This window comes from Arvicanthis niloticus, chromosome 6 (assembly GCF_011762505.2).
Source record: "Arvicanthis niloticus isolate mArvNil1 chromosome 6, mArvNil1.pat.X, whole genome shotgun sequence".
NCBI lineage: Eukaryota > Metazoa > Chordata > Mammalia > Rodentia > Muridae > Arvicanthis > Arvicanthis niloticus.
In genome coordinates this window covers 96120473-96144413 of record NC_047663.1, presented here as the reverse complement: position 1 = coordinate 96144413, position 23941 = coordinate 96120473, and the positions used below count along the sequence as shown (strand labels likewise).

At 43.6% G+C, this 23941-nt stretch overlaps 1 protein-coding gene across 24 annotated transcripts in view; it reads right to left on the bottom strand.

The window, feature by feature from the left end:
- Positions 1-23941, bottom strand: part of Rbfox1 (RNA binding fox-1 homolog 1) — a 2075913-nt gene that overhangs the window by 909604 nt on the left and 1142368 nt on the right. For all 24 annotated transcript variants that reach the window (XM_076937363.1, XM_076937366.1, XM_076937354.1 and 21 more), the window contains one exon: positions 9408-9455. In XM_076937363.1, the coding sequence (XP_076793478.1) occupies positions 9408-9455 (48 nt within the window). The remainder of the gene's footprint in view (positions 1-9407; positions 9456-23941) is intronic.

Sequence of the window (23941 nt, the reverse complement as noted above, 5' to 3'; positions counted from 1 at the left end):
TTGAGCAGGCAGGCCTGAACGACCTTGTTTACCACAATAGACCAAATAACAGGACCTAGGTGGAGTTACCCACCTTGGCTGCACGTACAACCTGCTACAAGACCTTAGAAGAATAAGCTGCCCGCTGAGCTTGCCTTGAGACAACTCCAGCGGCGACTAAGTATGGGCTCCCCCACCCATCTCCAGCTGAAACAAGAAGGGGTTCAGTGAGGCTTTCCTGTTAAATTAGAAGAGCTGGATATTAAACTTCGAGCCTTGATCAGAAACTCTGTCATGGCTTCATGCTTTTCTCACCTGTCCTTTCCCTCCTTTTCATTTTCAGCCCCGTTTTCAGGTGAACCCAGTCGGTCTGTGGCCGCAGGCGGCTACAATATGTGAACATGAGTGTACAGGCGGTTCACACATTTGCTGTGGGTATGCATATATTCATGCTATTCAAGTGTGTGTACTTACATAAGATGTACACATATATGCACATATTATATATGCATGTGGGTGTGTTTGTACTAAGTGAAGGATTGATCTCCTAGGCTGTTCTCTTCTGCTAGAGAATGACTCAGTTTCTCAGAGATACTACAACAAATCATCATAATCACAGCCCAGGGGATTTTCTTAAGATTCTGGAACCTGAGTGCCTAAAACCAGGGCACCTGGAGAACTGATCTTTCCTTGCTCCTTCCTGGCCTCTGACAGTGGCCCTCCATCATGGGGTCCTTGGACTGAGTTCTCAACTCTCTAGCCACTGCCTCTATCTCCACTCTTGCTTCCCTCTTCTTTATGTATTAGTATCTCTGAACCATGCCCTGCCTGATCTATGGCCATCTGAAGTCCACGAAGCTGTTATGCACCTGTGTGAGATGCTGTCAGAAATGAAACTAAATTTCTTCATTGCTTTTCTCCCTGCCTTCCTCTCTCCTTCCTTCTCTCTATTTCCTCCTCTTCTAGAGCACACTCTCCCCTCAAAAAAAAATCCTTAGTTTAAAACCAAAACAGAAAATCTGCTAAAAAAAAATCTCAAATATTCTTCTCAAACACCTTCACACAAAAAGAAACAAAAGACAGAAGTTAAGCATAGACATGCCCTTGCGAGGCTGAGGCAGGAGGATTGTAAATTTCTGGCTAGTCTGTACTCCATAGCATGATATTTTACAAGAAGAAAAATAATCCAAGAGGGAGGGAGAGAGGGAAATAGACACACAGTCAGAGACAGAGAGAGAGGAAGAGAGGGAGACAGAGAGAGGGGAAGGGAGACAGAAAGAAACAGAGACAAAGAAAGACAGAGATAGAGACACACCGAGAGAAACAGAGACATAGAGACAGAGACACAGACATGGAGAGATAGAGAGGAACAGAGACAGAGAGCCATATGGTGGACAGGTTTATTATCTTGCTTACAAAATTACTTCACAATGCAATGAATATCAGTACAATATGCTCATGCCTGACATGTACAAAGATTTTTATTTGGCAACTATACATCAAGAAATCTGGAAAGTGCATACCAACAGAGAAAGCCTGGTAAATTGATTTTTACAAACTCTCCACCTGAACTTCAGAGGTGTGTGCCACACTTGTAAGCATGCACAGATGCAGCATCCCAGTGGCACACCTCCCCCAGCCTTCCGCAAAGTTCTGCTGATGTTGCCTGAGGTCCCATCAAAAATCATTTCAGCAACCTAGTTGCTGAGATGGATGGCATCATCTCAGAGGTTTCTGACCTTCATCAACAGGAAAAAAATTCAGCTGAACTCTGCAAAAGCGCCAGGACAACATAAATCACATTTGGACAGCCCGTGCTTTCTCTCTAACACGTGAAGACACCCAATCATACACTGAGACCAGGATAATGAAATGTACCAACAGAACAGAAAGAAAAATTAATTAGCGCTCACTCTGCTCATCATGTAAAAAGCAACTGGCTTTTTTTTTTCTTATTAAGAAGACGAGATGGCAGAACTGTCCTGAAAAAAAAAATAGCTTGCACTTAATTAAGCATTTCTTAAATACATTTTAATTCACAGTTTAGAGAAAGAAAGCACCACTAAAAATTATACAAAGGAATAGTCTCGCTTCTCTTAAGCAAAATAAATGACAACTGAAAGCAATAGCTGTAATTAATGATATTAAAATGCAAGCAACTGAGCTCATATGTAATTGCGGAAAGAAGACAAACCATGCTTTTAAAAATTAAGGGATCAAAACACAGCCCTGTTTATCTAGGCTGAAATCAGATTGCTCATCACCACAGTGGAATCAATAGAACTGACTTCTCCAGAGTCTATGCAAGGACACCTAACAGAAGGCTTTTATTTGTGAGATCTTTAAGCCATGTGTTATCCATGAAAAACTCAGTGCGTTCATTGGCTACAAGTCTGTAATACAATATGAAAAATGCACAAAAAAGTGGATGTGTGAAGAAGAGTCTTCTTTCCCACCTTGGGCTAAAAGTGCAGGGCCTATGGATTTGTTTCAGTCCGAGTTTGACAGGTTTGATGATAGGAAGAGTCTACATGGAGAACATGTAATCCTGCTACCATCCCTTTATTCTCTGCAGGCATCTCTAATCAAACACACACGCTCATTCTTATTTTTTTAAAAACATGCATAGTACATATATTGCTACTCCAATTCCTTTACCCTCTGGAGATATCATTAATCAGTTATACATCATTAGTTCTGGCAAAGAGTATATCCATATGTAACACATAAGCCACTACCTCTATACCTTTACCCTCTGCAGGAATCCTTAATCAATCATGCATTTGATCATGCAGAAGCCCTATTTCTCCCTTTCAGTCTGCTGTTATCAGCAGGGCCATTCTGGCAAGACCATAACCAATCAGAGTGGAAGCCACTACAATCTATGCTTAGCAACCCTCTCTGCACAGCCTTATCTTGACCCAAAAAAAATCTACAAGATGCCTGATTTCTCAGTAACTGGAAACTTGAGATATTGTGGAAGCTGTGTTATTTACTTTGCTGTTTACTAACAGGTCCCACATGTACCCTCTCTGGTCTCATGACAGGGGTAACATACCGAGTCAATGTTAAAATGCAGAAGGAAAGCAGGGTAGTAGTAAGCTGGGCAGTGGTACATACTTGCAATCTCAGGCACTCTGAAGCCTGAAAGAGGAGGGTCTTGAGTCCCAGACAAGCCTGGGCTACAATAACGAGTTTTAGACCAGATTTGGCTATCAGAACTCCTGTCTCAAAAATTCAACAAGACGAATAACTAATAATGTAACTTTAACTTTGGAAACAAAACCCTAGACCCAGCCAAAAGAACAAGAGCCTCAAGCATGTCAGCTCACCAAGCCCTTGGTGACCGCAGAAAAATATCCCATCTCCATTTTTCATGTTCTCATGGCACTTGAAGAATTAAACAGCCAGGATGCTGCCGGGCTTGGTGTTCAAACCTTGGCATTTGAGAAGCTGAGCTAAGCTAATAGCCATTCTGCTAGACCACAGTTCTGCGGACTGGCTCCTCACAACCAGCTTCAAGGCCAAGAGTTGTATGCGTCTGACAGCCTACTCCACACTTCCCCACTGCACACTGTGGGGGTACATCTGGGCTAGCAGTATTGCAGAGTGTGCCCAGCGTTCACTCCTCATCTGACACTTGGGTTTCTGGCCCATTAGAGCCTGATGGAACTTGACACCACAACCCACTGTAGAAGCTCCATCAGTCCCACAATTTTCCTAAAAGACATGAAAGAGATGCCCTCTAACATCTCATTCTCAAAGATAAGATGACCCACACATAAAAGGAAGGCACCAAGAGGCATCCTGTGTGGAGATGCTCTAATCTACAAAACTAACTCCCAGCCAGACTGGAAAGGCAAACACTGGCAGTGACCATTCATCCCGAAGAACCTGGGGTGACTATGCACTGAGGACTGAGACAGGACCTTGGTGTTAGTGAATGAGAGAAAGTTCAGAGAAAGATGTCACAGAGCATTGTTTTGTATTGGCCCCAAATTAATTATTTGTTTCTGCTCTGTTGAGAGTCTCTGAGAAGGTTCTCATGTGTGGAAGCTACTCATATGCTAGGAGGAGTGAACGCTTGAGTGGTATGCACTGGTTTTGTTTGACTTACTTTCCCCACAGGATTATACAATAGGAAATAGAGCCCAGTGGTCAGCAGTCAAAGGCACACTCCCTGTGCTTAAACCCATCTCTCCCCTTACCACCTGAGGGATCTGAGGAACGTTTACTAATCCCCTTCCGTCTCTTGTCTCATTCGGGAACATAATTATCTGGTCCACAAGGCTCTTGGCAAATGTTTGATAAAAGATTAAATATAAAGCACTAAAACCTGCCTATGGCATTCTGTGAGTGTCAACTAGATGCTGATGTTATTATCTGTTTTTTTTTTCCTCTTATGAAAAATCATTTACAGTGTTGGGGATGAGGAGCAGCTGGTAGATATGTACAGAGATATACCCAGAATCTTGAAATTCTGAGGTAGATATTCAGTACTACATAAACCTGGCATGATGACTGTAATTCCTGCATTGATGGCATAGACACAGGCAGCTCAGGGTTCAGGACTGTATTTGGCTCCATTGTGAGTTAAAAACAGTCTGGGATCCATGAGATGCTGTGTCAATGGTTATTTCTAAACAGAGGCAAAGATCAGGCTGTAGCCATTTGGAATGAGTTATGTCTGACAGAAATGGTGGGTGAGGACAAGTCACAGCCTTGGAGAACCACCTTGAGATGCAAAATGTGAGTGATCAGGAAGGCCAGGGAACACAGAGGGTACATAGATGGCAAGGACGGGAATGAGCTGACAACGTCCTGAACAAGCAGAAGAGGCAAAAGGATAGACATCGTCTGGCCATGAGAATGTGCTCAATCCTCTGATCCCTCTGCAAGACTTTACGAGACTACACGTAACATGGATTTGTAGTCTATGCAAGGGATTGTGGGATTCTTGTGCTTATGGGGCTTTCTTGGGCTGGCCTGACCTATTTTCCATCTCTTCCTCAAGCTCAATGCCTGTTTTCTGTTGTATCCTGAGTCCCAGTTTTTAGGGCAGCCAATCATTTGCTGCAGGTGTCTACCTTTGTACCCATTCTAGGATCCCACCTGTTATGTGGCTTTTTGTGGGAAATGTGGACAAACATCTACTCCACCTAGATAGAGTACAATGACAGAATAATTTGACTGAAATCCAACAAGGCAAAGCAAAGGATTCGTCAGGCTTATTCATGGAGCATTGGTGAGGAGTTAATTACAGGCCATAGATGACTCAGAGACAAGCATGGGTTAAGACTCAAGACAACGTCACCCTTGGAGCTCTGATCTATTTCCACTACAGGACAGGAATGGACCCTCATACCTGCTAATACAGGTGTTCAAGACTACTTGTCTCTCTCACAGAGCAAGTGCTGGCCAAAGATGTATTCTGAGTGGGTAATACTAAGCAGAATAGGTCAATGTATCTAACCATCACACCTCCCAGCCCACACAAAGGAAACTTGATCTATAACTTTCAGAAGCACCCAAACCCTTCCATACAATTTTCTGGCAGATCTGAAGCTGTTTAGCTGCTCCAGGCCAGGTACAAAGTGGGAAGTGGAACCCCTGCCTGTGTTTACAGCCTTTGACAAATAGGCTCTTGTCTTCTCCTGACAGACTTTCCTTGACTGATGCATGAGCTTCTATGCTCATCACCAGAATCACTGTCCTCATCATAGTTTGAAATTCAGATGGATTTTATACCACAAATAAAAATGAATTCAAATGTCTCAGTTCCCAGAGCAGGAACACAGGTGCTGTAATGTCATGCTTGTGCAGCTGTACACAGCCAGGCAGGGATGTGGTGTGATAAGTTACCTCCCATCATCTTTGCTGAATCCACACTAGGCCTTTGGCATTCGCCTGTGGGGAGGCATCATCCACAGTCCAGTAACAGAGCACCACACTCCCCATGCCTGTAATATGTTCCGGTGACATCTTCCAGGAGATCAAAGTAGATGGAAAGACCCTTTTCTGTTGTGGGTATAGTCTCAGGAGCTCTACTCATCCATCTGATCAGAAGTCACAAGAATAAAAGAAGACCATATCTTGGTATCCACCATGAAACTTTCCATAAACAACAAGGTGGGGTTTCTACATGACAATGAGCTTTCTGTTGTCCCAAAACAAACCAGACAGCCAAGATACAGGCAAACAGGAGAGAAAACAAATGCCTTCTTACTCTGCTGAGTCTCCTCCGGGGACCACTAAGTCTCTGCAATGGTCAAAGTAGAAAACCAACTCCTAAAAGTTGTCCTCTGACCTTATATGTGTGCTATCACACACACACACACACACACACACACACACACACACACACACACACACACACATGGTATGTAAATGGTATATCTATGGATATATAACAGTTATGATAAAAATGCAAAAATAAAAGCATCTCCCAGGGAGTTTTGACTGATGACTGTCGTGGTTCTTCCAATCATCCCAGAATGCAACAGGGCAAGGACTCATTTCCAAATGAGCATCACTATCTAACCAAAAGGAACAAAGCGAGGCATGACATTGGAAGTAAAATGTGGCTCATTGGGTCGGGTGCTTGCCTGGCATGCACAAAGCCCTCAGCTGGATCCCTAGTGCCACATTATTAAGCTGTGGTAGCATAAGTCTATAATTTAAGTGTTCCAGAGGTAGAAGGCAGAGAAAATGAAATTTAAGGTCATCTCCAGCTATACAGCAAGTAGGAGGCCAGCCTGGTCTACATAAGACACTATTGAGAAGGGGAGGTACAGAGGGAAGAGGGCAGCAGGAGAAGAACCATACTGAAGTGTTGATACTTCAAAAAAAATTCTACCAGCAAGAAATGCAGTGAGGTGTATAGGCAAAGGTAGAGATGGGGGTAGGGGGTAGAGCCTGTGGGAAGAGAGAAAGCAAAGAAAGGTTTAAAAACAAAGCTGATAAAGATGAAAAGAAAATCAAGGTTATTCTCGGATGCTGCAAGTTCCTGCAAAGGCAGGAGTTGGGGGGCACTGTCCAGCTTTCTCCACTAACAGGAGCCTAGCTTTAGAGAAAAGCCTGCCAAGCCTCCACCCAGAGCCCTCAGTAGTTGTGAAAATCCCCACGGGGAAAAGGAACCATTGCTTCTGAGGCAAGTTTGCTTACTATTGTGGCACCTCTGTCATCTCTTGTCACTTAATTCCACTTGATCAAATTACCAATCTTTCCTGAAGCATTTAGGTTGCACAGAAAAGGACATGGTGGTACATGCACACACCAGAAGAAGGTCCATCTCTTCAAATGTATAAAGCATGGTAACAAATTATACGTCATGGTAGCAGGTCTGTGATGCCCTCTTAGACACAAATGACAGGCATGCCAGGGGCTACAGCAGCCACCTCCCTGTGTGGTCGCAGGCTGTGTCTCCAGCAGAGTGTCTACAGGACTTGTGCTTTTCTGATGAGGCTGGAGGTGCTTCCCTTCTGAGATGCTTAGATTTTGATTAAGACTTTTACATGAAAGGAAAGAACTCCAGGAGATACAACATCCTTAGCCAAGGAAATGTAGTCTGAGCAGGCTTCTCTTTGTGCACATCAGGAAGACCCATCACTAGCTGCTGCAACTGTTGGGTTCATTTGGAAATTAGTCATGTCAGCTCAATCTCAAGGAACAAGTAAAAAACCTTTCAGAAATGCTTCATCTAACATTCCCAACATAAGCCAAGTCTATGTGAAGAGAAAAGGCTGTGTGTGGCATGCACACATGAGAATGTATGCCTGTGTGTGTGTGTGTGTGTGTGTGTGTGTGCATGTGTGTGTTTGTGCCTGTGTGCATGCATGTGCATGTGAGCACAAATGTGTGCATGTGCGTGCACACACATACGCATGTGTTTTCCTTTTTCCAGAAGAAATGAAACTATGTAGAGAATGACCCTGTACAACTTCTTCCCCCAGTAAGCATCACTGATAAGCCACAGAGCCAGGTATTGATGATGGATAGACAGACCGCAGACAGAAAGGGCAGATTGAACAGAGCCAGGGTGGCTTGGAAATCCCAGAACAGGTTCCAGCCCATTTATCTTGTTAACGATAGAGCTGAAGTTATTCCTTCACTACCTACTACCCTGGTAGCTTTCAAACTCTATCAGAAATTTTATTCCTTAAAAATTACTCTGGACATAAATACACTTGTGGATGTTGTAAACTTTTCAAGGAAAGGCAGAGCACCTAAATTTGGGAGCCAGCTTTCGGAGCATAGCAATATGAGCTCAATGGCTGGAACAGGACAAGCTGGTAGGGAAAGTCTATGGGTGTATGTGTCATGTAAGTGGCAAGTTCCTGTGTCCCAGCCATAGATATACAAAACAGAAGGTGCTCAACAGAATGCTCTCTTATAGCATATATGATACTTCAATGTTCACATGGGAGTGGAACTTAACTTAAGCAAAACTGTAGTATAACATGAACTGCTGTAATGAACGCTCTGTAAAACTGTGCAGGCAATTGCTTTATATTGACAAGCGAGTCCTTTCCTGTGGAGTCATCTGACACATTAATCAGCAGATGTCCTGGCCATGATGAAATTATTGCTCAAAATCTTATATTGAGACAATGACCAAACAGGGCCACCGTGGTACCATTGCAAAGAGAGACATTGTCCCAAACCCATAGATAGTGTCAGAAATAACCATGAGATCCATACCCCATGTTCCTGCATCAGTACCTCCTTTGTGTTCCGTTGTGCCTTGTCACAGAAACTTCTGTGAACTTTTGCTAATAAAGAGTCACTGAGAACAATGATCTGACAGTTGCTTCTCCTGAGAGAACCAAAGCTAACAAATAAAAGAAATGGACAGAAAACTTATATAGGTGATAAGTAACTTTGCACTGGTCTCCCATCTCAAATAGGAAGTCACTGCTTATGCCGATAGGTCCTGGAGGGAATTAAGGTAAGTTCACTTTCAAGTAAACACACATGGATCAGGTACACATAGCTACACATTCAGATTCCAGATATAACCTATTCTATAATACATGCAATGTTATGCAATGATATATATGATTCATAACATATGGTACATGCATCAAACATCAACCACATTGATTTAAATTGTAATATGAAACATCAATAAGTTATTTCTTTCTGAAAAGAAGAATTGTAGAATAAAACCACAGGTGCACATTCTTGTAAAACCTAATCACATTTCACACACACACACCTCTGCAGCCATTAGAAACAACACAGGCTGGGGCTTGGGGGTGGGGAGAATAACAGACAGTTTAAGCTGTGTCTGTCTGCAAGTGTCAATGCGCAAGTCATCCCCAGAGTATGATCTGGTGAGGTGCACCTGAAACTCCTGGGTTGTAATGCTGCCATTACAACATTCTTACTGTGTTTGAAGCCAGGAAGACAAAAATATATCGACTTACCTTTTTGTCCTCTGTTTCCACGCAGTTATTGCAGTCGGCTTTGATATCCTGGAAGAGAAGAAAGAGCAGGAGTCAGGTTTGTACTTGGAGGACCTTCTGTGGTGCTGCTGAGGTGCCCTTTTTATTAATAAAGGATCACACTCCCAGCAGCTCTTTCTCGAGTCATTGCCCTTTATGGTGGTTTTTGGAGGTGCATACAGTGGTGTTTGCATTAGAGGCATGTGAGTGTTGTAAGGAAGCTTTATTACAAGCAGATGAGGGGTGAACCTGAATGCTATGAGTCAGGGATCAGTAAAGAGAAACTGAGGGCCATTAAAATTATCTCTCCCTTCCCCTAGTGCCTTTACTTGTATGAGAAGAGACTTTTAAAGTAGATTTAATGTACTCTCTTACATTATCATATGCAAATATATCTGGCTTCAACACGAGCCATGACCATGTAGTTATTGTTTTGTTCATTCAGCCATCTTTCTATTCATCTATCTGTCCAGCCATCTATATGCTATCCTCCTAACCATCAATACATATATCCACCTACCCACCCAACCAACCACCTGTTCATCAGTCTGCCTATATCCATCTATCCCTCGATTCAGCTAGCCACTCAACCATCTCTCCATTTATCCATCCATCTAACTATCAGTAGATCTCTTTTCTTAATTATACCTTTATCCATTTACCCATCCACTCATTTATCTGTTGGTCTGCCTCCCTGGCCATCTACTCATCCATGTACCTATCTATTTAGATCTCTTTTCTTAATTATACCTTTATCCATTTACCCATCCACTCATTTATCTGTTGGTCTGCCTCCCTGGCCATCTACTCATCCATGTACCTATCTATTTATCTATTCATCCATCCATCCACTCACCCATATATAATCACATATACATACACACACACATACATACATATATACATACATATACACATACACACATACATACATCTATACATACATATACTCATACACACATACACATTTTCATCCATCTCTCCATTCATCTAGCATTCCATCCATTTGCCCATCTATCCATTGACCCTTCTACCTGTCCATCTACCTGCATGACTGCCTCCCGACTCACCCATCCATCAGTGCACTCAGCCACTCATTCATTTATCTATCCACCCTTCACTCTGGTGTCATGTAGTCAACTGTATTTGTTGCCTTCCTACATCTAATCATGTTCGTTGTTGTTGTTTTCTCATACAAAGGTGAAAACTATGGTTCCTAACTTAAGGAACTTGCTAGGTAAAAGGAAAGACACATTCACACAAAAAAGTTGTGGAACTGATTTATTTATGCAAAAGATTCAGGGTTGAAATGATGAATCATTAAGTAAAAACATCTGTGTCCAAGCCCAACAAACTCATTAAATCACGAGGATACACTTAGTAGAAGGCGAGGTCCAACTCCAGTAAGGTCTCCTCTGACATGTACCGATATTCAATGGCATGTACTTGCCCCCGCCACACACATGAAATGAGTGAATAAATGTAAAAAAAAAACCAAAAGAGGGATATTTAATATCCACTGATACCAGGCCAGGTTCTAGGTACAAAGGACCCAATAGTGTACAAAACACAGGGAAGACTCTGCCTTGGTAATGCTCATATTCTGGGGACAAAGGAAACAATACAAAAGGAAGATGGGTAAATGTACCTGGAAGGAGCTATACACTGCTGTGAGAAAACCATTTGGGGAGAGGATGTGAAAAGCTGAGCACAGGAGCCTCGGGTTCCAATGAAAGGAAGTGGCCCTGAGCTGAGGCCTGCTGGATGGTCCAGACTGTGTGATGAGCTCCCAGGGTGAAGCACAGGCAATGCGGGGAAACATGCAAAGACCACAGATGCTGTTTTATGTGCACTCTAGCAAGGAGGATGGGCCTTCAGCAAGAGGGAAGCTTCAAAGCTGTGGTTGGGATGTAACACATGAGAGAAGAATATATAAATATTTTAAATACATTTTTATGGCCATCTTAGGTCTCAGGAAGTTTACAGGGGTTCCTTAAAAAAGAAAAGAGAGGAAAGAGAGAGAAAAGAGAAATGGGGAAGGGAGGGGGGTTTTCTTTGTAAGGCACATAGGTATGAATTAGTTTTACTGAGTATACACTCTTTCAAGTACCCATGCTATACCTGATAAAGCATATATGTCTAGCGCTTCTCCTAAATAAGCAAGTAAGAGGGCATGCGCATATGCGTACAAAACTCTGGGCTGGGAGCTCATGGCTATGTTAGAAGCTGCCCAGGACACCTTTAGCATCAGTCCCCCTCTCCACCCTGGAGCATCTGTGTGGACTTTGGTACATGATTTTCTGTTCAGAATCCCAGGTCTGTTCTCTGCAGTATGGTGTTAATGTGCACACAAGCTGGGTTTCTAGAGTGAAGCTGCCCTGCCCCCCAGCCAGGTAGCATCATGAGAAAACCGAGATCAAGAACACACCCTTCCTTCTCCCTCATCCCAGTGTGCTGAGACAGAATCGGAAATATAACCATTAGTGGCCAGAACCAAAGCTCCTCCCCTGCCAGGTCCCCATGCTAGCTAAGACTTGGTGTGGGGCCTGGAAGAATTCAAGGTAAATCAAGTCCCTGAGGGTGAGGTCTGGTTTAGTAAGATCAGTGTCATTGCAAACAGAGCCCCCATGCTTGGGGATGGAGGCCAATTGGTTGAGTACTTGCTTAGCACGCAAGAAGCCATGGCTTCAGTCCCCAGCACCACATAAACTGTGTGCCTAGTAATGAACGTGTGTAATCAAGAGTTCTAGGACATCCTCCACTAAACAAATAGCTCGACGTTAGCCAGAGCAAGTAAGAACCTGTTTCAAAAAGATTATTTTTTTTAAAAAAATCCAAAACAGAAAGCTATTGCTATGTCTTTCAGGAGGCACAAGCCAGAAAAGGGCAGGATGTAGAACAGTCCCAGAATGGCACACACTGGCACAGGGCATCCTTCTCTTCCTCTCTGACACACTCCTCCTTATTTAATGGCTGTCGGCTCTGATGCTGAACTAACAAAGGCAGTGCTCAAGAGTGCCCACCTGTCACAGAGCAAAAGCTCTGCATGAGCTGAGTTTCGAGGAAGGGAACAGACAAGGCGCATCTTCCCCATGGGAAAGCTTCTGGAGAGCTGGGCCAGGAGGAGCAGGCCTGGTTGCTGTTTGCCTGTCATCCCAGCTACTGGAAAGGCTAAAGGTAGAAGGTCACATGTTCAAGCCGGGCTAGCCTGGACTACAGAGTCAGTTCAGTGTAGGAATAATTTCTTGAGAATTGTGTGGAAGCACCGCCTGTCAATAAAAACCTAATGGCCAATAAGCTGAGGTAGAATTGAAGGGGGGAACTTCCTGCAGGGAGAGAGGACTTCTGGATTAGAGTTAGGTAGGAGACTCACTGCTCAGACTCAGAAGAAGTCAGGCAACTGAAACTAACGAGAGGTAGGTGACTGGCCACATGGCAGGCAGAATAGTAGAAACAAGTTATTTGAATTAACAATCTTATTGGGGAAACAAGCCTAGCTTACAGTCTAGGCATTTCTTAACAAATAATAAGCCTCTGAGTCATTATTCAGGAACTGAGGTGCAGGTAGAAAGCCCCTGGGTACCGTTCAAGCTCAGCCGGGGCAACTTTTTGAAAGTAAGACACTTTCAAAAGTTAAAACAAATCAGAGAAAGAAAGGTGTAGCTCTGTGCATGAGTGCCACTGGGAGTGTGTAAGACCCAGGCGGCCTGTGGCTACTGTTACTTTAACCACTGGTACCATGAATTAGTTTTAAAGCCACCTAGTGACCCAGTGGACAGCCTTAGGGCACTATCTGCTTTGCCATGCTCTGACCAGGTGAAGCAGGGACTTTCTCCCTCCTCCATAGTGGAAACATGTCAGGTTAGAAATGAGGGGTCAGATTCTGCTGACCCTGAAGAAGTGACAAGGTGTTCATCAATAAACCAATGAAATCCATGAACCCAAGGCAGGTCTTTGTTTTTAATATGCTATGGAGAGCCCACCTGAGCGATGAAGGGGGAGTGGAGAGGGAAAGTGCCACCTGGCAAGATGGGAGCCCTGCCGTTTCTCTTAGATTATCCAATTTATTCTTGTCAGGATTAATTTACTAAACCTAGGCTAGATTTTTTATTTAGATGATATTGTTGGTTTGTCATGCACCTCAGATCCACACTGAAGGCGCCCCAGGGGACGGCGCTCGCTTCTGAACAATGTTGTGCTCAAATTGGAAAAATGTCACTTTGGGCTCGAACAAATTATTGTTCAGATCGCTCTGCACAGAGCAGGCGTCTCCGGATGGGTTCCGAGGTGACCTTTTCTGAACCCAAGGCGTTGCATAAGTACTTCAGCCCCACTTGATAACTTCGCTTGGAAAATAACTCAATGACTTAAGTATTAAGTATGAATCTAAAGGCTTGTACTCATTGCCAAGCAATCAATTTTCCTGCAGAAGCAGCTCATTGGTTTCCCGGAGCAGACAGCTGGACCGCCTCCAGCAAGGACTCAAGTTGCTGGCCACAGATGAGACTCAGAAGAGCATGCGGGGCTGCTGTATTTAGAGTTACTTACGCCATAGTGGGGCCTCCGCAAAGGCGGACCGACTGAGCGCTGGGAGTTTGCTCAGTCAGGGCTTATCATGCTGGCCTGAAGATCTGAAGTTGATCCCAGGGACTATATTTAAAAAAAAATAGCCAGGTGTGGAGTTGTGTGTGTGTGTAATCTCCACATCAGGGGGGCAAAAAAGGGAGAAGCCCTGGAGTGCATAGGTCAGCACATCTACATAAACTAGTGAGCCCCAGGTTCAGTGAGAGACCCCATCCCAAAAAACAAGACCGCGAGCAACTAAAGGCAGCCAGCTGAGGGTGACCTCTGAGCATATGGATGAATGTGCATACAAAAACATGAACATATACACACACTTCTCAAAAAGAAGAGCTGAGGCTAATATCTTTTATGTGATAGTGACATCAGCCACCTCCCTGGTTGGAAGGCCTGGTTGGTTGGTTGCCTTTCTGTAAAAATGTCTTGGTATATGTGAGCCCGTCAATGGCTTCTTTCATAACCTTGATAAATACCAGTTCTATATGGAAAGCTGAGACCCAGCATTTTAGGATTCTTTAAAGTGTTCTCTTCTGAAGCCTCTGTGTTCTTCCAGCTCTCAGACACAGGGATTGGTTGTCCAGAGGAGTCTGATTCCTCTTCCTGTTTCCAAAGATAGATTTCTTTACTTCTGTGCTTGACATGCTGGTTGTTTCTGAAGAGTACTGTAGGTAAGAGTTTCTGGTCACAGAGTAGGGACAGCATGATCCTGGGTCATCTACGAGCTTAATGCTCAGCTCTGAAGGACTGGGACATAAAGTCCCCTAAGAATAAGGTCACAATATGTTGCCACTAAAACCCCAGATACCTCACAGTGTGCAGAGGAAAGGACCTATATATGGTTGAATTCTAATCACCAAAGATAGATAGACAGATAGATAGATAGATAGATAGATAGATAGATAGATAGATAGAGATAGATAGATAGATAGATAGATAGATAGATAGATAGATAGATCCATCCAGACCACTAAATCCCATAATTTCATAAAGATGAGAGAATTTGTTCATGGGGTATGTGCAGGCGTGACTGAGCTCATGATACAGACAAGTTCTGCATTATCCAGTGATCCCCAACCCCCATAGGTGGTGACTTCTGATGAGAGAAGTGGCAGGCCACTCAAAGACAGGCATACACTGGAGCAGTGTCACAGTCAGCCGATGGACTCCTGACTCCAGAGGGAGCACGGCCCTGTTTGTACCTCAGTCTCAGAATTGCAGCCTTCAGAAGAGAGACAGAATGCATTTCTGTTTATTAAAGGTGCCTGTGGTCATTCGTCACAGTAACTGTGAAAAATTAAAACACAAATTCAAGCTGCTGCCCACTAAAGAAATCTATGGTTGAAAGATCACAGACAGGGAGAAAGATAAGCTTTCTGAGCAAGAGTACAGAGAGACGTTGTGATGCCCCATGTGCTTTCCTACCACAGAGCTGAGCTACTGAACTGATGACGTCAGTCACATATTCAGGAAGTGCAACAGGAAGACAAGAGCAGGCTGCTCACACTTGGTCACATGACAGCTAAGATTGGGTCATGAGCACCAGGTACAGTGTCTACCTGCACCAGAAGTGCAGGGTCCTTGAAACCTTGAGTCTGTACTGGAGCTGGGTTTGTCTACATGTGCAGGTTTTTCTGATTGCCCACATGCTGGCCTTTCCTATTGTCCTGAAGACAATAATTGTTCATTTACAGACAACTCCTTGAAGGGCTTCAGATATGTCCCTATTAAAAAAAAAAACTACACTTGCCATGAGTAAGGATTTCTGTATCTCTACACATATGTGTGTGTGCATAAACATACAAATATAGAACATAGGTAGAGATTTATGTGTATGCATGTATAATGGGCCTGTGGCAGTATATATGCCACATTATACCTTATCTATAATTCCTGTAAGGTGGAGACAGGAGGATCACAAGTTAAAGGCCATCCTAGGCTTCATGCTAACATCCTTTCTCAATAGACAGATAATTAAATGAAGCAAGAAGTCAATGCATGTGAGTTTAGACGCCAAGACTAAAAACATCTTGGCAATTTTATGAAACTTCAATTTTGGTTTATTTTTTGTTGTTATTGTTGTTGTTGTTTTGATATTTATTTTCACTTTCAACGCAGATTATAGAAACTTCATCTACAATGGCCATATAGCCCAGCTCTCCCCTTCTGTAGATGTCAAAATTGAGTTTCAAGGAGAATGAAGAAGCAACCTCACCCACTCAGACAGTTGGAGGTATAAGACATTCAAATCCATCTGGCGCTCCTGGGATGTGTCTTAGACCCCGCAGCAGAGAATGCCACTGAGTTTCAGTATCTCATTCAAGGACCTAAAGTCAGTCACCACGTGGAAAACAGCTCTTAATTCTCATCAGGTGTGGGGCTGTAGGTGTGATCCAGGCATAGAGGAAGCCCAGGGGTCAGCACTGCATAAACTGAGTGTGGGGCAGACTGTCTGTAATTTGCAATCTGGGAGATGGAGGCAGGAGGACCAGAAGTTCAAGGTCACCCTCAGTTACACAGTGACTTCAAAGCTAGCCCCAGTTTGGTACCAGAGACTCTGTCTCAAAAAACAAACAAAAGGAATGAAGAATGTGTGTTCCCCTCCTGTGTAGACTAATGCTATCATTTCAGCTTTGAGGCTCAACAGAGGTGTGAAACACCTGCAGACATTAGGCACTTTGATGGGACATCTGTCAGTCTCCTCTTGTCACCTCCTCACCTTCTCACTGTAGTATCTCAGTTCTCTTCAAACAGTGGCAAATACAGATTTGTAGAAAAAATTGCATGTTGTAATTATCCTATTACTATTAATCACCTTACTGTGTCTCACTTGTAGGTTAAGCAAACACAGTTACCTTGAGGCTTGATATTCTTGGTAGTTTAGGGCATGCCCTGTGTGTCTTGGAAGGAGACAGCACCATGTAGATGAGGGGTGCTGACAAACTACATGTTCAAGGAAAATTGGCACACCTCTGAAATCGTGCCTTTCAGCTGCATGCTTCAGAGTCTGAATTCACTTGTTTGAAATGTCAGGATTCAAATCAGGTCATAAAAACATAAACTGTATTCTATCTACCTCCTTAAAATTAAAGCTTCCATTCACAAATTTGCTTAGCACGTACAATATCACATCTGGCCAGCAGATGGCAGCATGGAACTTTGTAAAAAACTATCAAACCCACCAAGCAACAGACAGATCCCTGTACTCTATAACTTACTGAAATAACGCTCTTTCTGTACCGTCGAAATTGTGGTCTCCGATAACTACATGTTTTAATTGCTAAACATGATGTTCTTTCCAAAATGAGATGGTTAGAAGACACATTGTTTTAACATATACTTACCAAAGTTTAGCTTATTAAAGGTGTTCCCCTTCAAGCAATAGGTATTGCAAAAGTGAAAAAGCTAGAGTTTTGGTCTAAAAATGAAGATCACCAAGAGTCTATGATTTGCATCACCTGGTATCAGGTGGCTGGGAAGTTAGCATATCAACTTTGTAAAAAATTAACAGAAATAGATTCAACTGCCCACACACTGGCCTGATAGGTAGGCATATGATCGTTAGAAGGATTTAAAGAACATTTCTTTGAGAAAGAATACTTCCTTTGGAAGGAAAGAAAAGGCCAAGAAAGCCTAGGGTCACAAAGGCTTCCCACAAACAAAGCTTTTCTGAAGACAAAGCAAGCAAGATGCTGCCTTTGTCTTTTCTCCTTCAGGACTACAGGCGGATCTCACAGGAGCCATTTGGCTGCTTTATCCCAAGGTTTTGGTCACAGGGCTTCAGTGCTGTCAATTCCAGCTGTGTACACAAGCTTGAGCGGGTGTGGGGTTGGGGTGGAGGGAGAGGGCCCCAGCTAAGGTGGTGGCTGATGGTTTCACACAATGTATCTGATCCCTGGGAGTCAGCTGTTCCTGGGCAGGAGCCTTGTGATGAAGGTGAGCTCAAACCCAGGGTCCTTTAGCAAATAAGAGCTGTGCATTGGTGCCACAGCAGGGGCTTAATGAGAGTGCTTTTAATTAACTGTAAAAGTAATTACCCATATTAGATGTAAATCACACTTGTTTCTACAGGAGGTGAATGATTTCAGCGCAGCTTTTAAGAATACTTCTTGAAGGGCTGTTAGTTGCCAGCTCTCTCCAGGAGTCCATGTGCTGAACTACAACAACGTAACAGGGCTTGGGGAAGCCAGCTCTGAGCTATCCCCTTTCTTCTCTCCCAGGCACCAGAATGCAGCCACACCCTCAGCAAGGCTGCAGGCTCCAAAGGGCCAGGTATTCTGCGGTCTAAGTGTGAAAGCTAAGGTGTTCTGTTTTTCATTTTAGATTTTAGCCTTGGGAATGATCTCCAATCCTCCCCCGATGAATGAAGATATTTGCATGACTCAACCAAAACAATAAGGAGGAGTCATCTGGATGAGAGCCCACTCGTGTAGAGTGCTCTGGCCTTGCCAGCACAGGGATTTGAGTTCAATCCCTCAGGTCCTACTTAGAATGTAGGACACAGTGGCTCCTGCACACTTGCAATCACAGGCTGAGGAAGCAAAGCAGAGACACTTGGTCCGGGGACCAAGACAAGAGACACACTGGTCAGTGCATCTATCTGGTGGATGAGACCAATGAAAGGCAAACCAATGAAAGGCAAAAAACAAAGGCACACAAAATACCTATTGTAAGATGAGTCAACCAGGAAAGACCCTTGCTGCAAAGCCTCATGACTTGAGCGAGGGCTCACACTGTAAATGGAGAACAATGACTCTAACAAGTTGTATCTCTATATATACGAAGACACACATTTCCCCATATACATTCACAGACACACACACACACACAGATACACACACGTGTGTGATGCACACATGGATGCAGCACACATACATGCATATACATACACATATTCACACACATTCTCGTGTACACAGGCATATACACATTCTCACGAATACAGAGGCAAGCATGCATGTGTGCAGGAACACGGGATCATATAAACACTAAAGCAAAAAATACAGAAAGAAGTCCTTGGTGGTATGTGCCTGGAGTGAGCACATTCAAGGTGATAATAATATTACCCAAGGAGGAAATAAATCAGTGAGGGGGTGACTTCACCCCATGTTCCCTGCAGGTCCCTCCCACACATTCTCCTGTAGGACTGTACTTATCACTGCCACAGAATCAAAACTGTGAGTTAGAACAGCTGGAGAAGGGCAGGGGTAATGGGACCCAGGGGAACTGGGATGGGGGACTGCTCTGAGCTGCTGCCCTTGACATTCCAGACTTCTACAAGTGTGTGTGTGGGGGTGCCCCTACCTTTCCAGCAGGATGCAATTGGCAAATACAAAATTACCCAGCAATTATTTATATGTTGATAAACACCTTCATTAAAGAATCTGAAGATGCAATTACCAAATTGAAGTTTAGTGCATTTGACTCAGACACAGACAGATGATGGAGAAGGGGGAGGGGGACTTTATATCCAGCCAGACAGGGACTCATTAGACAAACAGATCCCCTCTGAAAAGATGCCTACCTCTCCCCATGTAAAGATGCCTACCATACCCATGAGAAGATGCTCACCTTTCCAGGTGAAGATGCCCACCGCTCCCCATATGAAGATGCCTGCCTCTGCCTAAATGAGGATGTCTAACTCTTCCTATGTGAGAATGTGGGGTAGTATTGTGCTTTTCTTGTCTGAGCTACCATTGTGTGTTCATCACAGTGAATTAAGAGGATCAGAGATACAAGTAAACTAATAAGGAGGGAAAGAGGTCCCTCCCTCTGAAATCTGGCTGAAGTCTTTCCCAGGCTGGGTGTTTAAGACACACACAACTAACAAAAGCCTACTGGGGAAGCTGGGTGTGGTGATGCACGCCTTCAATCCCAGCTCTCAGGAGTCAGAGGAGAATGGATTTCTATGAGACTGAGGCTAGCATGGTCTACAAAGCAAGTTCCAGGCCACCTAGGGCTACACAGTGAGACTCTGTCTTTAAAATAATCACTATAAAGATTACTACATAGAATAGAGAGAAATTCTAATGAATATCCCAAGGGAGCAATGAGCCGTGACTGAGGCCTGACTCTGTGTGGCCTTGTCTTCCGTGTAAACCTGTAAATTTCTGAGAATCTCACAAACATTGATAACCTGACTTTTAGTCAAAACATGCCTTGGCTTTTAAAATTTATGTTTCATTTGTTCTCTGAGTACTTTTGGACATGTCTACAAGATGTTTTGATCATAACCAATCCCCAACTTTTCTCAGACCCCCCCCACTGCCATATCACCCTCCCAACTTCGTGTCTTGTTGCCCACTGAGTCCACTTTATAAGTGCATAGGTGTAGGGCCACCTAGAGCATCATGGGCAGCACAAAGAAACTTGGCTCCCCTGCTGCCAGCAGCCATCCTGCCAGCCAATCCTCAGCTAGGAGTGAGGGCTTCATGAGCCCCTCCCCCACCTACGCTATCAGGTTGACTGGCTTGATCTTGTGTAATGACAACCACTATAGGTCCATGTGTGCAAGAATTCTGTCATGCCCAAAGTACTAGATTCCCAGTTGTCCCCCATTATCTCTGGCTCTCATAGTAGTCCCACCTCCTCTTCCAAGCTAATGATCCTAAGCCATAAAGTAGTTCTGGTCTTGAATTCATACTCAGTTATAAGTGTGCAACATTCTTTCGACGACTGCCGACATGCCTTCATCTCTGCAGCTTCTTGCAATCCTGTCTGGTGATCCTTAGACAGCAGCCTCTCTAAGGATCATTTGCTAAAAGAGAAAAAGGCATTTCCTTAAAAGCCTGAGAGCAATATCACCTCAAAAGCCACCACAAATTTATACGTGGCCACCAGAAGCTTGCTTGACTTTGTGACTCTAAGTCTATACTCACACCCCAGTGTGCCCGCCACTGTTCTCCTCTCTTTACCTATTACACCCATGCTTAAATATATGTCAACGGTTTTCTTAATAAACCCCAGATCTTCCCACACCAACTCATCTGGAAATTCTTTCCTGTGGCCAAGTTAAGACTCTCAATTCACTGGCGTGGAGTCTCTACAATGAACTCCTCCGGCTGCTGCAGCTGGCAGCATGAAGCTGTGTCTCCCTCTCTTCCTTCCACTGAAGTCAGGTCTTTGCTTTGAGACAACTCAAGAGGAGGCTAGACAGGAAAGGCACTGGCTTGACTTGATGTGGTTCAAGGATAGTGACAGGAGAAGCTGAAACAAGATCTTTCTGACAGCCCAGGCATGTGTGCTGGGTCTCCTACATCCTATAACTTCTATGTGTGTAGTTACTATTCACTCGGGGGAAAAACATAACCCTACCAACCCCTTGAGGAAACTTGGTGCAAGAAACATTGGGAGCACAGGTCTAGTGAATGCATTCCATTCGATAGCTGGAGTATATATTCATTAAGTGTTCTCGTGAATATTAAAGATTTTACTAGTATGCAATGCATGTGCATATTTGTGCAGGTGCACACACACCCACACTTGTACTTTTAGAGGCCAGAAGAGGATGACAGGCATTCTGCTCTTATCTGTCTCTACCTCATTCCCTTGAGATAGGGCCTCTCACTGAACCTGGGGCTAGGCTGGCAGTTAGCAATCCCCACAGACTCTACTGTATCAGTTCCCCATCATCTCTTGTCTTCCTGTTAGCCTTACCTCATCCCTCCATTATAGCTCTGGAGTTACAGGCTCGCACAACGATGCCAGGCCTTTTATGGCAGTTTCTGGGTATCTGAATTCAGGTTTCCACATTTAACTAGCAAGTGCTCTTTCCGACTAAACCATGCAACAACTCTGGCAAAATGAGTTTTATCATATTTCAAATTAAATACGATGTATAAGACTCCTTTAATTCTTCCAAATCATTGCCAATCATTTTCTTAAATGTACCCATTGAGGCAACATTGGATGCAGTTTCCAAAAAATATTATCCTCTGAAATGATGCTGACAGAGGTTTCTAACTCAATACCCACTGAACCAACTGCCTGGTAAGAGCCCAAAGCTATGAGGACTCAGCAAAAACCATTTAATTCAATATTTAATTTCCTCTTAGGAATTAGACATGCCGGAGAGACACCCAACTGTCAGAGTAAGATTTATGCCAATTAAAAAGGAAGCAAACAGCTGAAGGTCAACTGAGCTGGTGCAGAGGATTTTTAAAGAGAAGAAATTAGCATGCTTAGACCTCCTGTTGAGTATTCTGAGCTGACACTGTCCTCTAGGATGTGACTCCTGGTGGGTGCCCCCACTATCTTCAATGGTCCCTTAGACCACAGAATTGAACCATGGTCTTAGGTCCTAGTTTCTTGAGAAGTAATGTTCTCTGCCCCTTGAACCCGTGGCTTAATAATTTAGTTCTTGGTAGGAAATGGATAGCAGTATTTGCCACAGGATTCAGTCACCAACCCCTCATGGCAGAAATGTGATCTTCCCGATCTATTCTTAAGCAGTTGATGTGTTTCAAATGGTCATCATTACTGCCACCCTCCCTGCCCCTGTAAACGAGGACAGAAGTAGAACTGGCAAAGCTCTGTCCTGAACAGTCTATACTGTGGAGTGGATATTATTAACATGACAACAACGCTGCTTGTGAAATGTTTGTCAATGGATAGATCAACATCAAATAAATAGTATAATAAAGGTGATTCCAGGGTTGGTGAATGGCTCCATAGGCAGGCTGTTCAGACATACGTACCCAAGTGAAAAGCCCCAATATGTATGTAAAACGCCAAGACATTGCAGAAGTAATCTGTATTCTTAGTGACCTGGGGTGGGAGGACAGAGACTGAAGGTCACCAGAACTCCATGGGCAAACAATCTAGCCCAAACAGCAAGCTCCAGGCTCAGTTACAGACCCTGTCTCAAAGACTAGAGTGAAACAAAAGTCCAAGTCCCATGATTCTAGGTCTAAAGTCCTGGTCCCACGGTGAACTCAGAGGATGCAGAGATGAAGGGAAAAAATCTACTAAAGCACACTGTGTTCAAAACTGCATGATAATGCCTAATGCCTTTTATTCTAATTTAGAAAATTAAATAAAAACAAGATGGGAAACAACAGACTAAGGCATGTGCTGTCAAACTGCCTTCCCACACATGTGTCCACACTCTACAAACAGCCCACTGAGCTGCCCAGTTTCTCACTTCTGTTTCCTAACCTTTACAATATGTCGGTACACGCTGATATGATAGAAATAAATCACGGTGGTTCCTTTTGATTTTTAATCCCAATAAACATGTACATCTCAATACACAGGCTGTGAAATTCTGATCCCCAAGGGTAAAGCAAGAATCCATCATGGATGGAACAGAATCTTCTCTGGAAACTCAAATAGGGAAGACAGATGTACACATGCTGGTCCCAATGCCACGAGGCTCGTTCCACAAACCAGTCATCTCATCCTCTCTTGAGCATAAGATAGATGTACCTTAAAATAGACAGTTCAGGAAATCTACACTTCCTTGTCTTTTTACTCTTTCCTGCAAGGGCCACATGTATTCACAGAGTGGGGATTTTGCACTAAGATGCAGGAAGAAAACTCAAGATATTTTCTTTAAAGTTTTGGTTTCTTTGTCCTGCACATTAGCAAGCCTGCCTCCCACCCCAAGGAGAGAGTCATTTTTGTGCTGACAATGAATAACAGAAATCCAAGGCATGCCCAAAACGGCCTGGACACCACACTTCTATATGTTGTCCAAAGAACAAGGGGACCTGCACACACGGAGCATATACAGACAAATGGGGACTCATACATACAAATAATTGACATTTGAAGTGAAATAAGATTAAAAAGGTCATAGAGTACAAACGGTCATGAAGGCTGATGGAATTAAGCACAGTAATTCTGTCATGTCCACAGTTCTGTGCTAATCATTGGGAATGTGGAAGCCTAGACTCCTACACAACTCTAGATTATAATACCTATCACAAGGAAAGTCT